The sequence below is a fragment of the Rhipicephalus sanguineus genome, chromosome 8 (genome assembly GCF_013339695.2).
Source record: "Rhipicephalus sanguineus isolate Rsan-2018 chromosome 8, BIME_Rsan_1.4, whole genome shotgun sequence".
In the NCBI taxonomy this organism is placed as follows: Eukaryota; Metazoa; Arthropoda; class Arachnida; order Ixodida; family Ixodidae; genus Rhipicephalus; species Rhipicephalus sanguineus.
This window is the reverse complement of record NC_051183.1, coordinates 106,493,376-106,520,108: the sequence shown is the minus strand read 5'-3', so window position 1 is coordinate 106,520,108 and position 26,733 is coordinate 106,493,376. Positions and strand designations below refer to the sequence as shown.

The 26,733-nt window shown below is 48.2% G+C and overlaps 1 protein-coding gene across 3 annotated transcripts in view; it reads right to left on the bottom strand.

The window, feature by feature from the left end:
• Positions 1-13,138, bottom strand: part of LOC119402288 (uncharacterized) — a 79,057-nt gene extending 65,919 nt beyond the window's left edge. For all 3 annotated transcript variants that reach the window (XR_007417207.1, XM_049418581.1, XM_049418582.1), the window contains exon 1: positions 12,920-13,138. Coding sequence is in view for 2 of the 3 variants with exons in the window: in XM_049418581.1 (XP_049274538.1) it covers positions 12,920-12,963 (44 nt within the window). In the remaining variant the exon portion in view is untranslated. The remainder of the gene's footprint in view (positions 1-12,919) is intronic.
• Positions 13,139-26,733: the final 13,595 nt, after the last annotated feature.

Here is a 26,733-nt window from a genome sequence, read left to right as displayed (position 1 = left end):
TCAGTCTACTAAACACGAAATTCTTTTTGCGCGAACTTGTGCCCAGGAAACAAAAATTCAAAGTACAAGCAATACACGCTGTACACGGATAGCGGGGATCACAGCATCGGCATTTATACGTTTGGCATCGAAGATTCCAGCGTTATCGCTGGTGGCCGTGTAAGTTCCTGAATAAACTCTAATGTTCACGTTGTGTGATTAATCCTATTGGAAGGTTCTACAATGATCGGTAAGGTTCGTACTCATTCGGACGCGGTTCGCGCAAGTCAGCGGTTGCACGTGCAATGGGCCGGTTACAAAACTATAGCATGAAAGGAGCCTGCGGCGTGTCATTGCCTCCCTCTGAAGAAGCCTCGTCCCGATGCCTAAAATAGAACATGGAAGGGAAAAAATATGCATGCACGAAAAAAAAAAACCAATAATAATGAAAGAAAAAAAATTGAGTCTTCGGGTTCGCTTATGCGTACAAAGCGGCTGAAGGCACATGACAAACAAAAAAAGAGCGCACGTGGCAGTAGTATACATACGAGACCACACTAGTCCTGCATTACTAACATTACTAACATGTGAAATGTGATAAGCTGTTCCAACTGTTTGCCTGGTGTTATATGCTGATATTTACGTCTTTTGTACCCACCTGCTAAAATCCCTCCAGGGGATTGCAGTACCAATAAATAAATAAATAAATAAATAAATAAATAAATAAATTTCCCCTGACATAAAATGTGCATATTTCGCAATAATGCTTACAACCGCTTAGGCGCGCCACAAGAAGCATTCTATACGCTGTTTTGTCATTCTACCCGTTGACACATTAAGACACTATTTCTCGTATTTGTGCGTACATTGTGTTTAACGTGCTGCTGTTTCCTCTAAACGCCCTCAATAATTCTTCTTGGTCATCACTAAGCGTAAGCAATAGGTTCTGAATTATTTTGAGCACAATGAGTCGAAAGAAGTGCAAGTTCATCCGATATGAAAGGCTCAAGCGTATCACATGAGCAACAAGAGATATAATACGCCCTTGCAGGAATAAAGAGTCGCACAGCAAGGCAGCGCAAAACCGATGTTCCAGTAACTTGCCTCCGATATTACGAGACAGGCCCTGTCAATATATGCTCGTTTGGGAGTACTCAGCCGCAATACTGTGCTCTTGGTGCTGCTTGAGAAAGTACTCGTGGGTGAAGAAGCCAATGAAATGCTGCGTCTATATTGCTATACAGGGTGTTTCAAGAAATGTGTCCAGTATTTTTTAAAAATCACAGAAAGGATGTATCTGCGCGCTACCTGCGGCGTTACCTTTACTGTGGGAGAGGGCATTTTGAGATGCGTACAAACATTAATTACGGCAGTATTTATAAAAATTAGGAAAATTAACTTTTTAACCAGTGGAAATAAGTGGTCGAGTCAAATGGGCGAGTGGAAGCCCTTCCTGAGAATAGCCCATAGCCGCTTTGAAATGTTTGAAAGGCGGCCACTGGTAATCACCGCGGTGCGATGAAATCTGACTAATTTTGCTGGCGATGTCGAAACCTACGCACCAAAAAGCGCGTCTGCCATTCACTGCGGAAACGCCCTCAGTGACGACACTGTTTCCCTCGCACGGGAGGGTGGGGGGGGGGGAGGATAAGCGAGCGCCGTTATCATCCGTTGATCTAGATACTTCGTTTCGTTGCTGAGCGAGCCGCACAACCTCCCCCCCCCCCGTGCGAGGGAAACAGTGTCGTAATTACCATGGTAAGTACACATCACAGACGCATACACAGAGTCATGAAATGATCACGAATGAGAACACACGCAAGAACACGCACAGAATAGCAAGACTTTTACGTAGCCGACATCTACTCTAGAAGCGGCTTGAACACTATTTATGCTCCTACTTTGGGATAGTACACGTGTACTGGTTAGGAACCATAGAATTTAGAAGAATAATTGATGTTTTCTACACATTATCGTGTGCCCTAATATTTGCTTATATGCGTGACATCACGTAGCACGAAACGTTAATTCCAAGCTAATGAATAAAATTAAAGTTTGTTTAAATTTCGCTAAAGACCATCGCGATTACGTCAAAGTATACTGCGCATCTACGAAAGATCTGGCAACGTGGGTGGCTAGTAGTTACTTAGTTAAAAACACCAAGTAAACTTTCTGGTTAGTGAAGGCAGCACTCTACGACATTTACTAACTGCTGGCTAGTAAACAGATTTCGCGAAGGTAGTAAAATACGCTCGAAACTAGTAAATGCAAGCATTTACTAACCATTTACTAACTTTTTTTCTAAGAGTGAAGAAACAAGGCGCAGTTTCGTAGCGGTGGGTGGGAACAGGAACTGACGTTAACTTGTGAAGACCTGGTTTAGACCAATCGACGAGCTCAGTGGTACGTCAAGTTGCTAATGGGCAATTACGCGTCACTGCGCGTACGAGGGGGATTGGTCCGGCGAAGGAGAGAAGCGCGGGAATTGTTTTTCGAAATGAAGGGTCTGCGCGGCGCGCAGCGCTGTAACATTCGGAAAATGTGATCGCCGCGGTCTACTGTACGAATTGGCGAGCTTGTTTGGGGGGTGTAAAAGAAAAGTCGGAGCCTGTTTACTGGCCCTTTAAGCCTTTCAATGCCGGCTAGCGACCTCCGCAAATTTTTTGCCACTTGTATTTGTGTTTTTTCTGTATTCATGGCTACGTTTCTTTCTTCCAATTGGTATCCTTTTGCAGCATGGCAACGATGCTTTTTCAGAGGACGGTAACGCCACGCGCACTTCTTTTTTTCCGTTTTCATAAAAGCCACACGTTACACGTGTAACCACTGTCTTGTGCACACTGTGCTGCAGTGTCTAACATTCCTAAATGTTTTACAATGCTCTGATAAGATTGAGCAGACAACGCGAACACTACAATTTATTCTGCAACTACCACGGCCGTCAACGAGAGGCCTGGAATCTCGATGTGACATGTATAATTGCCGACGACCAGATTACCGTCAGCCCACGAATGTGATTGCCGCTATCAGTGCACAGCGTGCATTGCTTGTAATTTTACTTTGCGTTTCCTGGGCGCAAGTTCATCCAATAAAAATTTTCGTGTATTATAGCCCGAGTGCTATCTCCTTCTCAAGATGTACTTTTGGGCTAGTTGGTTCATATTCGCAGTAAAACAGCACCGGCAAAAACACCAAACCAGACGAGGAGTAGGACACGTAACACAAAGCGCTGTGTGTTGCGTGTCCTTCTCCTCATCTGGTCTGTTGTTTTCGCCGGCACTGTTTGACTGCGAATACTGTCTTCACCGTCATGACCACGTCACATCTCGTGGATAGGCTGCTCGACGATAATGCTCATGATGCTCGTCCAAACTATTGCACTTTGAGTGTCGTTCTTTTGTCGGGCACAAGTTCACCCAAGCACTTGAAGGATTCTTCAGCTTCGCCTTCCAGAGTAGAACACGATAGCGTAAACGGGCCCCGTGCCCATTGCTTTCTTAAGTGCTAGCCTCACTTCGGTTCTCGGTGGATACCTCAGCCGTGCCGCGAGGAAACAAACGTCTGTGCACGTGACATTGGCCGCTTCACACTATCTTTGAATGCCTACTGCAACTGCATTTGTGAAATGCCGCCCCGCCACGGTGGTATATAGTATATGGCGCTCTACGGCTGACTCGAAGTTCGCGGGATCGAATCCCGGCCGCGGCGGATGCATTTTCGATGAAGGCGCAAATGTTTGAGGCTGGTGTATTTAGATTCATGTGCACGTTAAAAAACCCCAGGTGCTCGAATTTTTCGAAGCCCTCCTCTACGGCGTCCCTCATACTCATAGCGTGGTTTTGGCATGTTGAACCTCAGATAATATAATTATTGTATTTGCCAAGTGCCCAACACGCTATATTCTTTCCTTTAGTCAAGTTAGTGAAGCGCCCATTATGCGTCCGTAAGCCAACACATAAATACGCAGCTGCTCACTTTATTGATGGTTTTGCTGCTTATGATGATTAAGTGCTTCACGCTTTTTCATGGGTGGGCCTTTCACACACCCACCCTTTGCGCAATTCACATGTTTCTTTACGCCTGGCGCAATTATATGCTTCTGCCAGGTAATATTACATGCGTTAAGGAGACCCCTCCCGCTGCATACAAACTCATATAATGTTTTTTTTTTTTTTTCGAAGCTGTTTCAAGCAGTGGCGTGGCTATGGGGTGGAAAGCCTGCTTGCCACACTGAATACTTGGAATTGTTCTCACTCGAAGCTCAGATTTTTACGATTCATTTTATTGACACCTTTCTCGATTTCTCGCTCACCGACTTAGTTAATTTTGGCTCACAACTAAGGTCACCGATACCGGTACGGCCACCACAATTTCTACAAAACGAGTCCTTTAGCGCTATCGCGTTAATAAAGAGGTTCATTTTATCGGCTGCGATTCTTTCGCTCACTGTCACAATGACTTGACCATATCCAAGGAACAGCTTGACACATGCCGTCTTTTTGTCGAGCACACTCGCCGAGTTTTTAAAGCGATAGCATTGAAGAGCTCTATTCGCAGAAAACATAATGGAAGAAATCTACAGTGGATCCGCAGCCACTATAGTCCTCCATAAAGAAAGCGACAGAATCCTAATAGAGAAGGGCGTACGGCAGGGAGACACGATCTCTCCAATGTTATTCACCGCGTGTTTACAGGAGGTTTTCAGGGCCCTAGATTGGGAAGAGTTAGGGATAAGAGTTAATGGAGAGTGTCTCAGTAACCTGCGATTCGCTGATGACATTGCATTGATGAGTAACGCGGGAGATGAATTATAGCTCATGATTACTGAACTGGATACGGAAAGTAGAAGAGTAGGTCTGAAAATTAATATGCATAAAACTAAAGTAATGTGCAACAATCTTGGCAGAGAACAGCGCTTTGCGATAGGTGGCGAGACACTGAAAGTTGTAAAGGAGTACGTCTACTTAGGACATGTAGTAACCGCAAAGCCGAACCATGAGAGTGAAATAACTAGAAGAATAAGGATGGGTTGGGGCTCATTGGCAAGCATTATCAAATCATGAATGGTGATCTACCACTATCCCTCAAGAGGAAGGTATATAACAGCTGCATCTTACCGGTACTTACCTACGGAGCAGAAACCTGGAGACTTTCAAAGAGGGTTCAACTTAAATTGAGGACGACGCAGCGAGCGATGGGAAGGAAAATGATAGGTGTAACCTTAAGAGACAGGAAGAGAGCAGAGTGGGTCAGGGAACAAACGGCGGTTAAGGACATCATAGTTGAAATCAAGAAGAAAATGTATATGGGCCGGGCACGTAACAAGTCGGCAGGATAACCGGTGGTCATTAAGGGTAACTGAGTGGATTCCAAGAGATGGCAAACGCGTGAGGGGGAGACAGAAAATTAGGTGGGTAGATGAGATTAAGAAGTTTGTAGGTATAACGTGGCAGCAGAAAGCACAGGAACCGGGTTGATTGGCGGAACATGGGAGAGGCCTTTGCACTGCAGTGGGCGTAGACAGGCTGATGATGATGATGATGCGCAGAAGTTATTCGCGTCGGTTATGACATCGGTGTCGTTGGTGGTGAGCGAAAAATTAGTGTTGTCCATGAGCGAATATTTGACATAGATTCAAATAAATAAATAAAATCTTTGGTCCAAGTGAAAATCGAACCCAGGCCGCCTACGTGACAAGTAGGCGTTCTACCACAGTGCCGCGCTAGTGCTCCATGATTATCTTCAATTTCAGCTGCACTGTGTGCAGAAAAAGATAGCCTCTCCATCGCGAGTGAACATGTTAAGCGGAAAATAATAGGGTCTTCAGAAAACCAGTGAAGCTGTTCACAGCAGCTTATAGCCTTGAAGTATAACCATAAATTTTTGGTGAATGATACTTTGATTGATTGATTCAATCCTATAGCATCTTCACCGCAAGACACGTTAGTCGCGGCGGTTCACGCTGCCTCTGCAGAATATGTTTGATTTCACACCACTCGAACAGCTGGTAGATACTTTCTTGATGGATGGATGGATGAATAAACTTTATTTCGGTCCCTCGGAACGCGCCCTAGCACGTTGCGGGCCGCTCCCACGTCGGAACAGAAAGACCAAGTCTCTCTGCTGCGTCGCGGGCCCGTTGGACTGCCCATAGTTGTGCTTCGAGTCCGGAGCTTGTAATAGCTTCTTCCCATTTTGACGGCGTGATGACTTCGCCGCCGTGTAACGCGGGGCACCGCCAGAGCATATGTTCGAGATTAGCGATATCTGCGCATAATGAACATGCATTAGTTGGCTGTATTTCAGGATAGATCTTGTGCAATAGCGCGGGGTTAGGGTACGCCCCGACTTGAAGTAGCCTGAGTGTCAGAGCCTGTGGTCTGCTTAATTTTCTGTGTGGTGGAGGGTACTGTCTCCGCCCCAGGTAAAAATGTTTGGTAATTTCGTTATACGAGGTGGGCGGGTCCCGATTCTCCAAAACCTCAGCGCGCCCTCCGGTAGCTACGCGGTCTACTAGTCCTCGCGCAGCTATGTGGGCCGACTCATTGAGATTGGGCGGGGCTCCCTTGATCTGTCCCATGTGAGCTGGGAACCAGACGAGTGTGTGTGGCTCGATGTTCTTGTCCCGGAGGATCCGCAAGGCCGGTTCCGAGATGGTGCCCTTGGCAAATGCTCTAATCGCTGATCTCGAGTCGCTGTAAATCGTGGACCTCTTGTTGTCCAGCAAGGCTAACGCAATCGCAGCTTGCTCCGCTATTTCGGCTGCTGTCGTCCGGACCGTTGTCGAGTTCGTGATTATCCCCTCGTGGTTGATGCTCACTGCCACATACGCCTTCCCCTCGGGATACCGGGCCGCGTCGACGAAGCAACAGTCCCCGGCCTGATCGTGAGCCCTTTCTAAAAGAGCCTTTGCCCTGGCCCGTCTCCTACCATCGTTATGCTCGGGGTGGACGTTTCGCGGGATGGGGACAACGGTGATTCGTCCTCGCTGTTCACGAGGAATGCTGCAGAAGCGAGACTCAATTTCCGTCGCTGGAGTCCCCAACTCTCGCAGAATGTCCCTACCGGAACGCGTGGTGGACAGCCTGGCGAATTGCGCCCTCTCCTGAGCCTCCGCAATTTCTTCCAGCGTGTTGTGCATTCCGAGACGAAACAGTCTCTCCGAGCTTGTGTACATAGGGAGCCCGAGAGCTCTCTTGATGGCCTTCCTGATTAACGTGTTGAGCTTGTCACGCTCCGCTCTCTGCCAGTTGTGCATGGCTGCAACGTAGGTAAAGTGGCACATTACAAAGGCGTGCACCAGCCTTACGAGATTATCTTCCACAAGTCCCTGTTGCCGGTTGGCAACCCTCCTTATAAGTCCGATGGCATTGTCCGTTTTCCTGGCGAGTCTTGTTACCGTCAGGTTATTGGAGCCGTTCGATTCTATAGTCATACCCAGAACCCGGAGGGAGTCCACCCTGGGGATGATGCAGCCTTCACCTGTTCTAAGAATTATGCTGACGTCCTCTACTGGCTTCCAACCTTTCGGTTTGGGGCCCCTGCGCTTCGGCCTGTACAGCAGGAGTTCCGATTTCCGCGACGAGCACCGAAGACCAGTCGGTTTTAGGTAGTCTTCCGTGACTTCAATAGCTTCCTGTAGCACCGCCTCTATTCGTCCATCGCTGCCTCCAGTACACCATATGGTAATGTCGTCGGCATAGATCGTGTGGTTAATTCCGTCGACTTCGGACAGTCTTTTAGACAGACCGATCATGGCGAGATTAAAGAGGGTCGGGGATAAGACTGACCCTTGTGGCGTCCCTCTGAAGCCAAGCCGGACCGGGTCAGAAACTAGGTCGCCCATTTTGAGAATAGCCGCTCTGTCTGTCAGGAATGATTTCGTGTAGTCGTGGAAGCACTTGCCAAGCCCGATACACGAGATCTGACTCAGCACGAAATGGTGGAGAACGTTGTCAAATGCCCTCTCCAAGTCCAGTCCCAGTATTGCTCTTACGTCCCTTGTGTTGCGATCGATGACTTGGTCTTTGATGAGCTTCATGGCGTCTTGCGTCGAGAGGCCCGGCCTGAAGCCGATCATATTGTGGGGGTAAATGTCGCGGTCCTCCAGGTATCGGGAAACCCTGTTCAGGATGGCATGTTCAGCCACCTTACCCACGCACGACGTGAGCGAGATGGGCCGGAGGTTGTCGAGGCTGGGAGGTTTGCCCGGTTTCGGGATGAGGATAGTGGTGGCCGTCTTCCACATCTCCGGGACTCTACCACTCCTCCACGCCTGGTTGATGGCATCCGTCAGGTACTCCACCGACCTGTCATCCAAGTTTCTCAAGGCCTTGTTCGTGATCTTATCTGGACCCGGGGCCGACCTGCCGTTTAGGTCGTGCATGGCCTGTCGGATCTCCTCGATTCCAAATTCCGCGTCCAGTTCCGGGTTAGCGCATCCCGCATAGTCAGGGGCGGGAGGTGGCGGGCCGGAGGCGATTGGTAGGTACTTCCCAACCAGTTCTGCCAGTACCTGATTGTCCGAGGATCCTTGCCTAGCTGCATGAAGTATGCGAGGTCAGTGTACATCTCTGGTTCGATTTGGTGTTGTTCTCGTTCAGCAGGTGCTTTAGGAGGTTCCAAGGGCCTCCCCTCCGCATCTGCCCGTCTACCGAATTGCAGACCTCATCCCATTGCTGCTTAGAAAGGACCTTACAGTGTTCCTGAATGCTTCTGTTGACCTCGGCTATCTTCTTGCGAAGCCTGCGATTGAGGCGCTGCCCTTTCCACCGGGTCAGGAGGGACTGTTTGGCCTCGAGAAGATGAGCTAATCTGCTGTCCATCTTTTCTACGGGGAGGTCCGTGGTGATTTCCTTAGTGGTAGCCTGGATGTCCTCACCGATCTGCGCCGTCCAGCGTTCAAGGTCGAGCTTCTCCTCGCCCTCAGACCTCTCCTCTCTTAGCTTGCGGAACTTGTCCCAATCGGTCACTCGGAACTTGTGTTGTCTTGTCCGTCCAACCCGCAGGACAGTGGCCAAGATGTAGTGGTCGCTACCAAAGTCGACGTTGAGGCTGGTCCAGTTGACTTCCGCCACGTTCCGGACAAAGGTGAGGTCCGGTGTTGTGTCCCTGCTGGACGAAGTACCACATCTGGTGGGAAACGCAGGGTCCGTTACGAGCATCAGGTCTTGGTTCATCGTTTCCCGCCAGAGGTCCTCCCCTTTGCGAGTGTCGTACGAGTAACCCCAAGTGTGGTGAGGAGCATTAAAGTCACCCGCTATAATAAGGGGGGCTCCTCTGGAGAGTTGTACGGCCTTGGATAGGAGAGTCTTGAAGCGCTGTCTCAAGTCCTTAGGACTGCTGTATACGTTCAGAAGAAATATGCTCTCTCTGTTTGTGGGTCCTGGGATGATTTCTATCATGACATGCTCGATTTTGCTCGAAGCCATGTTAAGGTCGTGGACGACGTGGGTCAGCTTGTTGCTTATTAGCGCGCCAACACCTCTTCCTTCTTTGTTCTTCACGACAGAGCGGTAACAGGGTAGCGTCACGTTATCGGTTAGTGTTTCTTGTAAGATTATGACGTGCGGTTTCTCCGAATGTGAACGAATAAATTGCTGCAGAGGGGCCCTCTTGTGAAGGAACCCCCTGCAGTTCCATTGCCACATTGGGAATGCACTAGTTTGTGCGGCCATCGTGTTGCTGTTGCGATTGCGTCGTTGAATTATCCGTCGCCGGAAGTGGCAGCGCTCTCGGACCCATGACGGGTGCAACGACGTTTTCCAAAAACGACTCTATCTTGCAAAACCTCTGATTGTATCCTTCCTCCGTGGCAAGCATGCTACCCTGGATGCGCGAGACCGTCTCGCTTAGCTGTTTTATGCTCTCGCTGAGTGAAGACAGCATTTCGCGAATCTCCGACCTAGCTCTACCCGAGGCCTTATCCTGCTCGCTAACTATGGCCCTCTTTTTGGCAGGCCTCTCGCATTCTTCGACTACGGGCACCTCCGTTGACTGAATCGATTCCCTGACGACCTCAACCGGCTGTTGGCCTCCTCCACTCCTAATCTCAGATATCTCAGCCATAAGTCTAGCTATCGTGTCTCTCATCTCCTTATTTTCGCGTTCGAGTTGCGCTAGCCTCTCATTATCCCTGTCACACTCTGGCGGTGAACCCCGCGTTACCTTTTCCGCTGCACCTTGACGGACTCGGTCGGCCCATGATGGCTGGCCCCCGTGTTGGCGATCCCTGGAGCGCGACCTCCTCGTCTCGAACCGCACCTCTCCTTCTCGGCGCCGGGAACCGGAGCGCCCCCTAGACCGGGATCTGGACCTGGCTGTGTTGCGGGAGATCCCTCTGGAACGAGAGCGTCCCCTGGACCAGGATCTGTATCCGGCTTTGGTGCGGGAACGTCCCTAGAGTGGGAGCGCCCTTTAGAGCTAGAGCGCCCCTTGAATTCTTGTGTGAGTGGGCTCCAGGCCATGTCATCACCGTCCTTGCTTCCAGAAGCTTCTGCCGCCTTCTCCCATCTCCTTCTTCTCACAACGTAGGGAATCTGGTACCTTTGCCTGCAGATCTTGTCTGCCGTTATGTGCGGACCTCCGCACAACTTGCATTTTGGCGTGCATTGATGGTGATCGTCCGTGTTAGAAGATCCACAACCCCTGCACACCACGTCGTTGGGGCTCGGGCAAACGTCGGCTCGGTGACCAAGCTTGCCACACGCATAGCAATTGTCCACCTGCTTGCGATACAGAAAGCACCGCACTAACACTGGGCCGTAACGCACAAAGTTTGGCACTTTGAAACCGTCGAAAAGCACAATGACCGTCCCTGTATTCTGATTCTCTCGCCCCTAACGCCAAGGGGTTCCTTGCGTTGACGATGTTTCTTTCCAGGTCCAGCGGGCCGTCGCTCAGCGTAATGCCTCTGATTACCCCTTTGCACGTAGAATGCGGGGCAGCCTCATAGGCGCTGACTTCGTGGATTTTACTCGCCACCTCGATCGTCTTGATCCTAGTATACCTCGACGCGTTCTTCCTGTCTGGTGTGCTAACCACCACAATATTCTGCTGCAAATTTGGACAGATGACGTCGCTGTTAGCCTTGGCTTCGTCGATCCCCGACGCCTTCATTATTGCTCTACCCACGGCCGTCACACCGACCCTGGAATCATCGAGCCCACCCCTGGGACGAAGTATGATCTTCGCATCTTCCTTGGGAAGCGGGGGCATCCGAGCTGCCTTGATCACTTTCCTCTTAACTCTGTCTCCATTCTGCCGCTCTCCAGCAGACCCTCCGGCCTTAGGCGCAAAACCTTCCATCTTGGTCTCAAAACTCCTGGCGACGGTAGCCTTGTTGGACGAGCGTCTAGCAACGGCCGCTTGCCAGCCCAAATCTTCTGAAAACAACTCTGGGGGTAAATCCTCCCCTTCCACAATCACTTCCATTACGCTCAGAGAGTTCTGGAACCACTTCCTCTAGCAAGAGATAGCCGCGTAGAACGGCGCCACGCCGGGGTTCGCCCTAGCACCGCTAGGCCTAGCACCACCGCGGCGGCGTGGTCCGGACGAAAATCGCTAATAAATCCCGAAAAGTCCACCCACCGGCCAAAAGTTGGTGTCGGCGTAGTCCTCTCGTCTTATGCGCTCGCTGGTAACAGAAGGCACTCGAAAAAACTCGGAAAACCGGCCGAAAACATTTCAAAAATCGAGAGCCGCAGTTTGCACGACCATCCTACTTCAGCTCTTCGTCCATACTTTCTTGATGCAAAAAAAAAAATCTCATCCTTAGGTAATTTTTTTTTGCATACTTTCTTGATGCAAAAAAAAAATTACCTAAGGATGAGAAAGAGCAAAACCTAGCATACAAAGAGAGATAAAAAGAGAGATAAAGAGAGACAGTAATAGAAATTACGAGATAAAGAAATAGACAGCAAGAGGAAGAGAGCGAGAAATACAGAGAGAGCGAAAGAAAGAGAATAAAGAGAAAGAGAGAGAAGGACCAAGAAAGGGAAAGAAAGAGATAGCGAGAGAAATAAATAAATATAAGTAAACACAGAAAAAAGTCGCATAAGAACAGATAGAATTGACAAAATAAAGAAATAGATGAAGAAAAAAAGAAAAAAAAAATGTCAACACTTCTCCAAACAGCAACAGCCAGGACTACCTGGGTGCGGAACAGCTCCGACGTCATTTAGCATTGCCCCTTCGGTGTAAGCTACGCCAATATTTTTTCAAGCTTCAGATGTGGGAAAATATTTGAAACGCAAACCTATGGTTACTCGTACACTCCGATACAGAACAACATTACACGGGCAAAAATGCAAACATACCACATTTCGGCGACAATTGTGGAGGCGTATAGCGCAGAGAAATTGCACTGATATTACTGAGCTTTTAATTGCACATATAAATATGATTGTGTAATAAGAAAACAAAATTTGGTATTGAAATAAATAACAATACTTTTAGAATGTATCTTCTGGAGAACATCTCTCAGATTACATTCTGCGCAAATAGGAAGCCTCCGACGTGCCCAGCAAACATACTCTCTGAAATATTCTAGCGATTCATTGTTTCGAATGGAGTAAATGAGCTCGATGTTTTTAATACATTTGAGATGGTCGCCAAGATGGCTCGCGTATTTGGCGAGGAATGACCTATGTTTGTTCTAAGAGATAACTGCGCTCAAGAAGAACACTAACGGAACTTTGAAACACTCATTATCGAAAAGACTATTCAATAAATAGGCCTACTATTCCGAGGCGCACATGTTATTAATGATTCTTACACAAACGCGTTTTATGTGCATTCATGGGGATATGAACGGTCTTTCAAAGATGTTAACTCATAGACATTTGTCTACCGTAGCGCTTGCAGTTCTTATTCCTGCATAAACATGAACTTAGGGCTTTTTGGGGATTAAGTAAGTGGCGGAATAACTTACGCTGCTTACCTCAATAAGATTGAGCTCTGTACGTCCTCTGTAGAGAGTACCATTGGGGAATCGGTTATTAATTCCTTCAGAGTAGCAACCAATTGAAGAAGAGAATAGGGTAAAGATGACGCGTGCTATTGTGCTAGCAACAAAATTATTCATCTCGAAACAAGCAAAGGTGAAAGGCAGTCTCGTAATAATAATATTTCCCTATGAAAGCCAGGAAACTGTTCTGGACGAGCACACCACAGAGAACTCGTGGTTTTCGCCAACATATATATAGTATTTCATCAAACGTTCTGTTTAATACAATCACATACATATACACCTTTTTACACGAAGTCCTCACGCCTGACATTTCCACGGGCTGTGCCAGAAAAACAGCCTTGACATATTGGAACCCATCAACGTCCAGTGTCCTCCTAGAAATTTTGATTGACATGGCACACAATGGACACTATTGTTTCCTCTGGCAGTGACCTAAGCAGCTGAGTGAAGATGTTGAAGCGTCGAGGAAGTACTTAAAATAATGAATATCATAACCAAGCGTGTTTTTTATGCTGTCCACGAAGATCAGCATAAAAACATGCCTTTCCTTATCACTATTTGCACCCATAGGAGGTCATTAAGGGACATATACTCCGCCTAGTATTCGCAATGAACATGTGCTGTCACGTCACCAAGCACTTAGGTGTGCGCAGGAGTTGGGGGGGGGGGCGGAAAGCGGTCAGCCCCCCCCCAGTCACCTAAGAGGGGGGGGGCGCAATGTCTACCCCATACATCAACGTAATAGTAAGGGGGGCGCTGCGATGAACCTTCGCCCACATTTGCCCCCCCCCCCCCTGAAGGGTAACGCTGCGCACGCCTATGACCAAGCTGATGTCAGGAGAACGCCCCGGAGGAGCGTTAGCGGACGACCAAATCGAAGCTCTTGCTAACCCTACCTTGTTCGGGTGTGCTAGCCTCATTGTGAACGCGTTGCAAGGAAAGGAACACTACGACTTTGCATATTTCCTGCAAACCGAGCCCTCCGTGACACAATAAATCTGATTTGGAGTCCATCCAACGCTTCTTATCAACGCACCTAATCGAATACACAGAAAACGGGGTCGATGTTTTCTACAATACATCTGCCGAGGGGACCACGCCCATCCTCATTTCCTGTGGCTTCAACATTTATTTACCAAATCCCAACAGCGTCTGGTTCTTACTCTACATGAAAGATGTTTTCGATGTGCACAGAGCATCATAAGACCTCCTTTCCACGTCCGGGAAAAGAGGCATCATAGATATTTTCTTCGGTTGAGGCAATCACGATTTCCAACGCGTGTACTATATCTCGCGAGAATACACATGGACCCCACGACGCCAAGGGATACCATAACGAGTTCTGTTCAGCTGCTGGTGCTCACTCATCACGGTGATGATGACGTTGTTTGAGAACTGGGAGTAACCTCTTCCACAAATGTACTCGTGTTCGTGAAATGTATTCGTGTTCGTCATAAGGGAGAAGTATGCGCACTACATATCAGGTTACCGCTTCTGGTGTTGGTAACATGCATGATGCTTTCGGCATCGTTTCGCAGTCGTAAACAACTGGTTATATAACAAATATGCGACTCTTCGACATATGTCTTGTGCGGTATAACATGCGTACATATCTTAAGCGCCATTTCGCAACGTTTCACTCATAGAAAAAAGAAACAGGTCTGTGCGGCTAGCGCACCACAGTCGCAGCGAAAACCCGAAAAGCGGCATTTCTAGAGCCCGTTATAAATTCTCTGTGGCTACTAATGCAAGTACACTAGCAACGTACCCACTACGCCACAATAATAATTTTTGCCAAGTTGGGAAGCACCCACCACGACATTATTCGTTATTCTGCGGAGAAGCGAGGTACCATTTGTAAGGCATTATGTGCAGTTTCTTGATGCGACGGCTGACGACGATGAAGAAATATGACTCGGCCTTTCGTAATGGCTTGGAAACCTTAAAGGACCCACTAGTTACGTAATTCGCGTTGTGTGACGCCCGGTCGTTATTTCACTCTCTCACCACGCTTTATAACATACGCTAACGTGAGAAAGAGATACAGAGAGAGAGAGATTTACCTTTATTGAGACGCTGAGGAAATGGGTCGTAGGGAGCCTTATGGGCTTCCTTTGCAAACAACAGAAGTGTACTTGCAAGGGAACCCACTAAGCTATAAACCATAATAATTTTTGTGAAGTAGGGAAGCAGCCACTATGCAATTTTTCTTCATTCTGCAGAGAACCCTGGTAAACACCTGTAAGGCATTATGTGCACTTTGTTGGGGCTGTGGCTGATGACGATAAAGAAATATGGCAGAGCCCTTTGTAAATGGGTTGGAAGCATTCAACAACCCACTCGTTGGGCAATTTGCATTGTGTGACGCCTGGTTACATAATTCGCGTTGTGTGACGCTTGGTTGTTATTTTAATCTTTTACCACGCTACATTTTAAAGTTTAAAGCACTGGCATGTTTAAAGCACTGGCAGTTTAAAGCACTGGCATGGCTCTGAGGTAGAATACTGGGCTCCCACGAAGAGGGTTCAAGTTCAAACCTCGTTGCTTCCTGGAAATATTTTTCTTATTTCATTTTTTTTTCTTATTTCGAGCCATAGTTATTACTGACAAGGCTGGCGGCGGACAAGTAGGGCGCCCAAAGCGGCCCTTGTTGTGATCTCATAACAGCTTTCGCTGTAAAATTAAGCCACGGTGACCTTCCCGCCGCATGCATCGCATATAATCGATTCTATGTTACATGGGATCTGAATGAATGAATGATTAAACTTTAATAAAAGTCCGGACGGGGTGGGTTGTAGAGGAGATTAACCCGTGTCCCGCCCAACTCTTCGTCGATGATGGTGGCGTCAGGTGACGGCTTCAAGCCCTTGGACCCGGGTGGCATCTTCGGCTTGCCGGACGGCCGAAAGTTCGTCGGTCAGCTTGGTGCTGTTAATTGCCGCCTGCCAGCGGGAGCAACGCCGACGCAGCCGATCCACAGCAGTGACCACAGCCGCGGCGGCGGTCGGCCCCTGCCCTCGCGCGGTGATAGCAGTTCGTCGCTGCCTAACATGCGTCGCGAAGTGAGCGGCGGCAGCTACATTAGCTCTTCCGGCACATTCCCAAAGCATGTGCCGCAGTATGGCTCTTTCCCCGCACGCTTTACATGCGTCCGTCGGGTAAAAGCTCTCATAACATGCGTAGGATCGTCGGGCTGGGGTAAATGTCTGTTTGTAGTAATCTCCAAAATACCAAGTTGCGAAGCACCCACCGTGTGCTTCAACAGACAGTTGGGAAGCACCCACCGCGTGCTTCCCAACTGTCATTTGTTTATTTTTGTCGTGTGGTGGAGGGTATTTGCGTCTGCTTAGTCTGTAATGTTCTGTGATGTCGCGGAATGTGGTCAGGCGATCGCTCCACGACCATTCCGGTTGTTGTTATGTTCTTACGCTCTCGGAGGTGGAGGCGGCCACCGAATCGGCCGCGGTTCGAAGAGTGAGACCTCGACTCGCTGTGTGGGCCACCTAGTGCATGCAAGCGGGACACTGGAGCGAGCTGTGGCCAACAGGAGGAAGACCGCCTCATTTTCGGTTTTGAAATGCGAGGACGGTGACGTCGAGGCCATCGCTCACCGAAGGTCGCCGCCGTCCCTGCTCCCATAACGAGTTTTGAAGTATGTGGGCCGCCAGCCACGAGATGCGACCGCGCGCGAAGCCACGGATGGCAGTCTGCCGGATTGTTATAAATAAGCAAGCGGAAATAGGCGATGCTTTAATATTCGGCGCCTTATCATTTGTCATAACAGCGCTGTTACGAATAGTGCGAGCGACCATTAGGTCAATCGAAGCCGCGTTCGCTCTGCTGCTATCATGGAGCGAACGCTCTCAACGGCGTCCTACGCCTGTGTATTGCTTTCATAACCAGTTTCATAGCCGCTTGTTCGGTACGTGTTGATAGGTGGCAGCACACTGCAAGCATCTTTGTTGCTGACAGTTTTGAGAGCAAATATTCTCCAAGTGCAGACTTGTCTTTAATTGTAAACATGGTAACGCGGAGAGGTTGAAGGCTAAAACAGTGGTTTCCTGCTATAGGGTGACTGTTCTTATGGATGATTCGAATAATTAGCAACGTTTGCGTTGTGGTTCCCAAAACGTGTGTCGTTAAAATGTGTGCGGCCGCGGTATTTACACGGAGACGGAATACCAGCGAAGCTGTACTCGCGTTTCTGCACTACAAGCCTCTCCGCTCGTTACTTAGGAGTCAACTCCGTTACTCCGATGGCGATTCCCTTCTTCGGACTTATCGTCTGTGGACGTATGCTGTGCTCTCTCACGGTCCCGCTATCACTCTCTCTACTGACGCTGCTGCTGTTCATGCCTCTCTATATTTTTATCCTTTTTTTCTCTGGCGTGGCGCCAGGCGCCGCCTTGGCGTGTTTGGTTTCTTATGGTGCTCAAGGCTAGGCTACCACAGTGACACCACTCAACGCTGAGGCAACAGCGGCCGCGTCAGCGCGCTGCGCCAGCAACTCTGTTTCCGGTTTATGTCTGCATTTGTTTGTAAAAATTAACATTCCAAACAAGAAAATGTCGAAGTCCACCCTCACATATGGCCTATCGAGACCCTCGAGATATAAATAAATCAATAAGTTATAACGAGACGTTTAAGAGTCAAACGAAAGAACAGCCACGGCAGGATACCTGGGAACCATAGTGCCAGCGGTAGCTGCTGTTGTTGTATTCTAGAAAGACTTCCAGCGCAAGTGCCATTAGAGCTGATCAAACATTTTCTTTTCGTGGGAGTGGCTCAAACTGCCTTCCTGAGTAGCACTGAACTTCTTCTCTCAAAAACAAGTAAATGACTCGATGAATAAAATAAAAATTTCTGAATCAAGATACTGGTACTTAAAATTCAGCTGCAGGTTTCTTTTTAAGACAGCGATCGGACTCCGGCTATAACCCATGCTATATAATAATACTTTTGTATATTCGCTAATAAAAAAAGGGGATGGTTTCTTTTGGAAAACGCAGCTCTTCAAAGGAAATTTAACTTGTGCCACAGTGTCGCGCACTTTATTCGCAACGCCCACGAGCCCATAGGTGGCGCGCTGTGCAATTCAAGGTGGCGCCCGCAGGATGGTAATCCCATCTGCTAGCATAGGAACGATAAGGCGTGCGGACGTACGCCCTGTGCGGAGTTTCAATAGAATGAAGTAATGATCTTGCTTGAAATGGATATGAGGTCTAACTATTTGCCATATCACGGAAAGTACTATATGCTCGCGACCTAATACTTACCGCGGTGTGAAAGGCAACATTTTGGCGCCGTCACCGTGCATCAGAGAGGCTTTGCGAAATCGTCTGCGTGCTACAGAAAAATGCGTTGAACTAGAATTAAGTACCTGACTTACTAAACTGAACGGAACTCCGAGGCAGTACGTACCGAGCTGCCTGACGGATTTGCCGCAGTAATAGGCCGCTAACAATTAGCACCACCGTTGCTGCACGGGACCTCTTGTTTAGTGTAACGATGGTTTCCAAGCATGTCACGCCGTCGTCATTACTTACGTAGACAGGAACGCGGAGTTACTTCTTAAATGAAACACAAGCATTCAACGTCCCATTCAGTAGTGTTTGGGTGACAGCCATGCTGAGGCTCTAGCCGTGCACAGTTCACTTCTCTCGGATGTTGTAGGTTTGATCAGCACCTTGAAACAGGCATCTTGAAAAGAATACACAAATATGCTTTCGTGAAAACAAAATTCGTCAAAGAACAATCCTGTTCAGCCGGTACCGGTAAAGTACAGGTGAAGTTAACACAGTGGCCGGGATTGTGGCCGTCACGGCATGTTTAATGGTGACAATGGTTATCGGCACGTTTCACCACTCTGACACTTTCGCTTCCGCTGGTCGACCTCGAGTGGTTGGCGGCATGTGGGCCTCGTAATATCAACAGTAAGCTGCGTTAGAAAATGTTACAGAATAAGTATGCTTTTATTCCGGCCTCCCTCAACGTCATTTTACATTATATACAAACAAAGTGACTTACGAGCGTCACAAAACATTAACGCACGATGCGACGTGAAGTGCAATTCGCTCCTCTTGAGGGAGTTAGCTGCTCATCTTCACGTTGCTATCACTGTCGGTGCTTTGAGAGCATTCTATATGCAATGAAAAATTCTCGTTGTGAAAATGATTCTTTCAACACCACGGTTAAGAACAATCTAAATCATTTTCCTCCACCGACAGCCTTCGACCTCTCCGCGTCACCACGTTTACAGTTACAGAAAGTCTGCACTTCAGAATATTTTGCTCTCTATACTGTCAACAACAAATATGCTTGGAGTGTGCTGCCACCTATCAGCAACGTACAAAACAAGCGGCTAGCGCTGCTTATGATAGCAACACACAGGTGAAGGGCGCCGTTGAGATCCTTCGCTCAGCGAGAGCAGTAGAACGAACGCGGCCTCGATTGACTGAATCGTCGCTCGCACTATTCGTAACAGCGTTGTTATGGCAAAGGATAAAGCTCCCAATTTTGAAGTATCGCCTATTTCCGGTTTCTTAGTTATAAAAATACGGCAGATCCCACGTAACAGGATCGATGATATGCGAAGCATGCGGCGCGAACGTGACTGTGGCTTAATTTTTTTGAGCTAAAGGTTATGAAATGACGCTAAATATAAGTACAATTATTATACGCACTCACATATGTGAAGAGTCGCATATGCGTTATATGACCATTTGTTTACAGTTGCGTAGCGAGGCCAACCACAGCATGGTGTTACCAACAGTAGAAGGGGTAAGCTGATATGTAGTGCTTATACTTCTCCGTTATGATGGAGAGCGCACAACACTTCACCAACCCGTGTGTATGTGTGGAAGGGTTCTTGACAGTGCTTGGAGATGGTCATCACCACCGTTCGGTCCGGACCGGCAGCTGGACAGAACTCGTTATCGGATTCGTTCGTGATCGCGGCGACGATGGGTCTATGTGTCGTTAAATATGAGACATAGTACATGTGTGTAGATCGTGGATGCTCTTAGGGAATAAATTAGCTGTGATGCCTCCTCTACCGTATGTGGGAACGATGTCTTGCGATGCTCTGTGCACTTCGAAAACGGCTGTCATGTAGTGTAATAACCAAACGTTGTTGGCTTTAATAAATTAATGTTAAAGTCACTGGCAATGATGAGGGCGGGTCGTATCGCAGAGTTATTGGTGGAAGTATGACCCCTCATCGATGCTTTCTCCAATCGATTCCATGAAGCATCGTAATCCTCTTTGCGTTTTCGATTAGGTGCGTTGATAAGACACAGTGGTTTTACAGCGAAAGCTGTTATGAGATCATTTCACCGGCCGTTTTTGGCGCCGTAGTTGTCCGCCGCCGCCGCCGTTGTCCGTAACCAGTATACTCGAAGTAAGAAAGAAAACTAAATAAGAAAAGATTCCAGGGTGGAACGAGGTTCGAACCTGGGCCCTCTGCGTGGGAGCCCGGTATTCAACCTCTGAGCCATCCCTGAGCTTGAAACTGCTATGCAAAAAGGTCCTATACAGGTTCATGTCGGGAAGCAACCACATTAGCGTATGCAATATAGCGTGGTAGAAGAGTAAAATAAGCACCAAGCGTCGCACAACGCCAATTCTGCAACCAGGCGTCACACATGCGAATTGCGGAACGAGTAGGTTGTTGAATGCTTCCAACCCATTACAAAGGGCTCTGCCATAATTCTTCGTCGTCATCAGGCCAGCATCAACAAAGTGCGCATAATGCCTTACATGTGTTTAGCAGGTACCACGGCTCTCCGTAGAATGACCAAAAATGGCACAGTGTCTGCTGCCCTACTTCTCAAAAAGTACAATGATTTATAGCGTAGTGGGTTCCTCGCAAGTGCACTTGTATTGGTTGCCAAGGAAGCCCAGCGCATGATCCATTTCCTCGGGTCTCAGTAAAATTACAAGGATTTAGAGCGTAGTGGGTTCCTCGCAAGTGCACTTGTATTGGTTGCCAAGGAAGCCCATAAGCGCATGATCCATTTCCTCGGGGTCTCAGTAAAACTACAATGATTTTTAGCGTAGTGGGTTCCTCGCAAGTGCACTTGTATTGGTTGCCAAGGAAGCCCATAAGCGCATGATCCATTTCCTCGGGGGTCTCAGTAAAATTACGATTTAGAGCGTAGTGGGTTCCTCGCAAGTGCATTGTATTGGTTGCCAAAGAAGCCCATAAGCTCATGATCCATTTCCTCGGGGTCTCAGTAAAATTACAATGATTTATAGCGTAGTGGTTCCTCGCAAGTGCACTTGTATTGGTTGCCAAGGAAGCCCATAGCGCATGATCCATTTCCTCGGGGTCTCAGTGAAGGTATTCGCCCCCCCCCCCTCGTCTCTCTCCATGTCAACGTATGTTATACAGCATGACGGGAGATGGAAATAGCGACCGGGCGTCACCCAATGCAAACTGCATATCTGGTGGGCCGTTTGAAGCTTCCAACCCATTACAAAGGGCTCAGCCATAATTCTTCATCGTCATCAGTCGTCGCGTCAACAAAGTGCATAATGCCTTACAGACGTGTAGCTGTGCCTCGCTTCTCCGCAGAATGACGAATAATGCTAAGTAGGTGCTTCCCAACTTCACAAAAATTGGGATTTATGGCCTAGTGGTACCATTTAGTGTACTTCTATTGTAGCACAAGGAGAGCTTACAAACGTGCTCTAGAAACGCCGCTTTCCAGCTTTCGCTCTGACTGGCTGCCCGATTTCAGGAAGCCCCGGCGTTTTATGCTTTTTAAGAGTTTTATGCGGGGTCCACAAAGGATCAACTGACGTATTTCTGTCACGATAGACGTTGTAAAATACATAGATTACCAAAGGCGACAAGACTAGAAGAGACGAGTAGAAGAAAAAGCAATTTGGCCGATCCCACGCGTGGTGGGAACGGTTTATACGAAGCAGTCAGCCAGTATATATGCTGTATTTTAGGGACTTGAGCAAGCGTTAGAGGTGGATCGACGCTTTTTATAAGGCAGAGCTGGTGTGCACATCGCGGGCTTACCAGGCACGTGACAACACTGGCGTTAAATGGTGGTTTATGCTACGACGTAACATCAGCCTCACGCTAGAGTACATAGCAGTAGTATGGAAACTAAGGGTACTTAAGTTGAAATCATGTGTTTATCATACGAACTTTCGTTATTGTATTCACCGGGTCGTGCAATGCTTCAGTATAGCTTGCGAATCATATGAATATAAACTGTAATGTTGATTGGACTGCTCTAAAAGCGGAGCAAAACACTGGAATCACAGACAATTAATTGATATGGACGCCTGTGTCCAAACCGGTGTTTAAAAACTGGGTGGCGCTATGGTAGAATGCTGATTTCCACGCAGAATGCTTGGGTTCGATTCCTGCAGGGATCTAATTTTCATTCTTTCCATTACTCGGGTCAACGTGCGATGTCTTTTTCTTAACGCTCTCAAATTTAAGTACCATGTCTGTCCTCGCAGTTCCTGGGTAGATTAGACTGTCAGTCACTGTGACGCATACTCGTACGGCGGGCCCGTGGTAACAGGGTATGAGTCAGACGTATCTGGAGGAAAGGGTTGACGATGTATGCGAGGATTTTTACGTTATCGTGTCACTACCCGACAGTAATATCGTCAAATCCTCTACCCTGCCATGCAAATTTTGGTCTACACCACGTAAGGAGGTAATCAGCAGAACGCCCAGACATTAAGCGGCTATATATATATATATATATATTATAATATAATATATATATCTATATATAGATTAGTAGATAGAAGAAACGTTCAAAAGTGGCAATGGTCCGCTAAGAAATGCTTCGCATTTAAAAGTTCGTCCCGGACTCAAAACTTACGAATCCCCGTTCCGCAGCGTGCGGCGGAAACGATGGCTGGGCACAGGCGGCACCTTCTCACCATATACGGCGAGCTATTTATATACATCATTCAGGCGGTGGCGGTATCGAGATCAGCGGCACCTAAACGTGTTTTCGTTATCACTAGCGAGATGGCGTGAAGGGCTCAAAAGGCGAACGGGAGGCGCTTTATAAGTCGCCGCCCCATGCGTTACGATGAGCGCGCGATATACGTGGCGTGGTCGCTCGTGCGCGCCCGCTTATCTCGTGATGGCTGTGGTTTGTACGTCTTGTGTAATAGATTAGGTGCGTTGATAAGCACAGCTGGACGGACTCCTTCGGCTCTCAGGTTCTCGAATAGATGGCAACGGGCGCAATTTTTAACACGAAAGTGTTATATGCTGGGGTCCACCACGGCCCCACTGATGTATTTCCGTCACGGATATGACGATGTAAACTATATAGTATAACAAATGGCAACGAAAAAATGTCGAAGAAAACGTTCAGTCACCGGATGAGAACTTACGGCTCCCCGCTCCGCAGCGTCCATCGCGAAACGACTCGGTCACGGGCGGCACGTTGTCCACCATACTAGCGGCGAGCTATTTATATACACCATTTGCCGGTGGCGATACTTAGGGATCGGGGGAACTGCAGCGTTTTTCAGCTATCTCCAGCGCAATGGCGCGAATGGCTCAAAGAGTGAAAGGGCGCGCATTAAAGGTCGTCGCCCCACGAGATGCGATCAGCGCGCCTCTACAGGGCGTGGTCGCGCGCGCGCGTGCGCTTATCTTGTGTTGACGGTGGTTTGCACGTCTTGTTCTTACACCGCAACCTTGCGTTCAAGTTACAGAAAGCAAGAATATCACTTCGGTCCCTGCAGCTGCCGCACGCCTCACACGCAAATAAGCTACAAATGTGGCAGTCTCGCGCGCATCCTGTGCATACTTCTGCGTTCGTTTCATGCGTCCTCTTTGTGTTTGAGCTGCACGCTATGACGGTCGAGCTGTGATAGTTGTTGGTTCGCGCTCATCCTGTGTATGTTCATTCATTGCGTCCTTTCTGCTTGAGTAGCGCGTTGCAAGTTTCGATCTGCTTGCCGTTCTTCATGTGACATTACAATGTTTGCTATGGCATTCATTCCTTCTCCCTTGTGGCAAACAAAGCACAACAAACGCTTAAATACCTCTGTGAAGACACCTTTCACTTTAGTCATATACCGATTTCTATGACAGAAGAAGCAGCCATGTTTTCTGTTATTGTGATTGATATGCGCAACGCAGGCATCGCCGATACGGCTGGTTGTCTTTGTGTAATCGTTGTCTAGAGGCGGGCGAGTTGTGATGCCGCCGACGTTGAAGCTCCGCATCAACGTATTTTATATGTGCCCACGCCGCTGCACCTGCAATGAAGCGTCTTGCGTGGACAGCACATTGGAAGCCCCTGAATACAGCGGGATCATTGGTGCAGGCTTGAGGAAGTGCTAACACTTCCTTGTCGAGGTCACGCACGTGCGCGTGCACACACTTTGCGTTCAGAGTGTTGAGCGTGAAGTGATTGTTGTGGCCGTGCAACCGAATGAAGGCCGCAGTCTGGTCCGAGACAGTGTCAAAAGGCCTCTCTGCTAATCGCGTCGTTTCTTCCGCAAATTGTCTGTCGATAGAGCCGGAGACATGTCGGAACCTGAAGTCACCTTTTGCTTTGGTGAGGTATAGGCCGTCGAGGCTGGTAGCCCTGAATAACGCTACGTAGGTCAACTGCAGCGGATAGCGCTTATCGTATTTGCACACTACCTGGGCGTACATGGCCGACGTTGTCTACCTCCACCAAGCGGCTCTCAGTCAGCCTGACGTCATCACCGATCAGCATGAGGCCATCGCATGGCGTCGTTAGAAAGGAAGAGAACACTTCGTCATTCTGCCGGACCGTGTGCATGGCATCAATGAACTTGAATGTCTAGAGACCACGTGCTAGCTCTTCGTGTGCACGAGCTTCAACCGACGGACCATTGCAAGTGGTGAAAATGACTCATCTGCTAAATTTTTTCATTTAAGTATCCTTTATTCATGCTATCTATTTGCCAAGATAGCTAATTATGAATTATTGTAAGAGGGGATAGCTAACGCTACAGCCACAACTACCGTCACACCACAGAAGTTACACTCGGTGGGTGCGCATGATATCGATTCTCACAATGCGTGTGATCATCCAGAATTTTCAATATGTATGTTTGCTGTTAGTGTGTTCATCAGACTGTGAATCATCCGTGGCGCATACCCACATAAGACGACCCTTGGTATGCGGGTATGTGCCACACGTGACTGTGTGAAATGATTACATTACGTACGCGACAGGCATTTTGCGTCATTCACGTTGTGAATGAATCGTGCATCCACACTCACAGTGGCCAGAGAGTGCTAGCAACTCTCTTCGCGAGAGTAAACGCTTGTCCTATATTTAACTCACTTTACAGGAGTGCTGGGAACTCTCTGCTGCACAGAGTAGGCACACTATCTCGACAGGGTTCTGGTACTCTGGCTGAACGAGAGTGAACAAGCTCCTCACCCGAGTAAACTCACGCTTTGGAAATGGAATACATACACTCTCGGCTGGAATTACGCTATTCCCTCGCAGAGTTTTGCAATGCTGGTTGGGCTAGAGTGCATGAACTCCTTCAAAGAGTAGAATCACTCTTGCTGCCAGGACTACCGTCTAAAAAAAGGGGAGAAAAGAAAACCGTCGTGCGTTTTCTACAATTCAACAGTGAACATTGCTGGAATATCTGAAACTTACCTCACACATACAGAGAACTCACATCCACACACTCATTCATATGCAACACAGCAACACTCAACATATGCACTACTGGCACTGCACACAACCATACACTTGGTAACCGGTATACATACCCATGGTGCTTTGCCCCCCTTCCAGTGCAGGTAGCAACAGCTCTGCTGTGCGTATTTAAACAGCAAATTTACACGGAACACATGTAAATATCTGATGATGTATTGGTATACTGTTTACACATCGACGTTTTACTATAAAATGGCTTTATATTCAACGCCGTTCTCATTCGTAAATTGCAAATATCAGCTGGGACTCCATCATATCGGCTCAGTACAGTACAGCCGCTCATGCTCAAGTCTGAGATTTGTATCCACGCCGGCCCACCACGGTGGTCTAGTGGTTATGGCGCTCGACAACGGACCCGAAATTCGCGGGATTGATTCCCGGCGCGGCGGCTGCATTTTCGATGGGCGCGAAAATTTTTGAGGCCCGTGTACTTAGATTTAGGTGCAGGTTAAATAAACCCAGGTGGTCGAAATTTCCGGAACCCTTCACTACGGCGTCTCTCATAATAGTATCGTGGTTTTGGGGCGTTAAACCCCAGAGAGTATTATTAAATTATTTGTAGCCACGCGCTTACAAATACACTTGCGACAGTCTTTTACCAGGGTTGGCTCATGAATACTTTACGACATTACGATCCTGGCGTCCGATCCGACATGCGGTGCCGCGGCAGGCGCGGCATGTACGTCGGAAAAGCAACGCGGACAACATAACCACAATGCAACCGCATCTCTGGCGATCTCGCACTTTCGCATACCTCGGTTTCATTTTAATGTAACAGTGAAAAGCTTTCGACGCTAAAATTCGCATTCTTCAACCTTCGCCAGCCACTTGCGCCGAGATCGGTCGCACTCAATATGACCCGTACGACTCCCACCGAAGGTAGTCCTAGCGCACCTCCGAGTCCGTGTACTTGCTGTCGGAGCTTCTGGGTTTAAGGATACGCAATTCCGACGCGTAAGAATGAGTGTATAGTAGAGCTTTAGTATCGGTTAACCTGAATGAACCATTTTCTTTACGTACGGTGTACGTGCAAGAAGCGGTGGGCATCGTTGCGATGCGCTTACTGCAAAC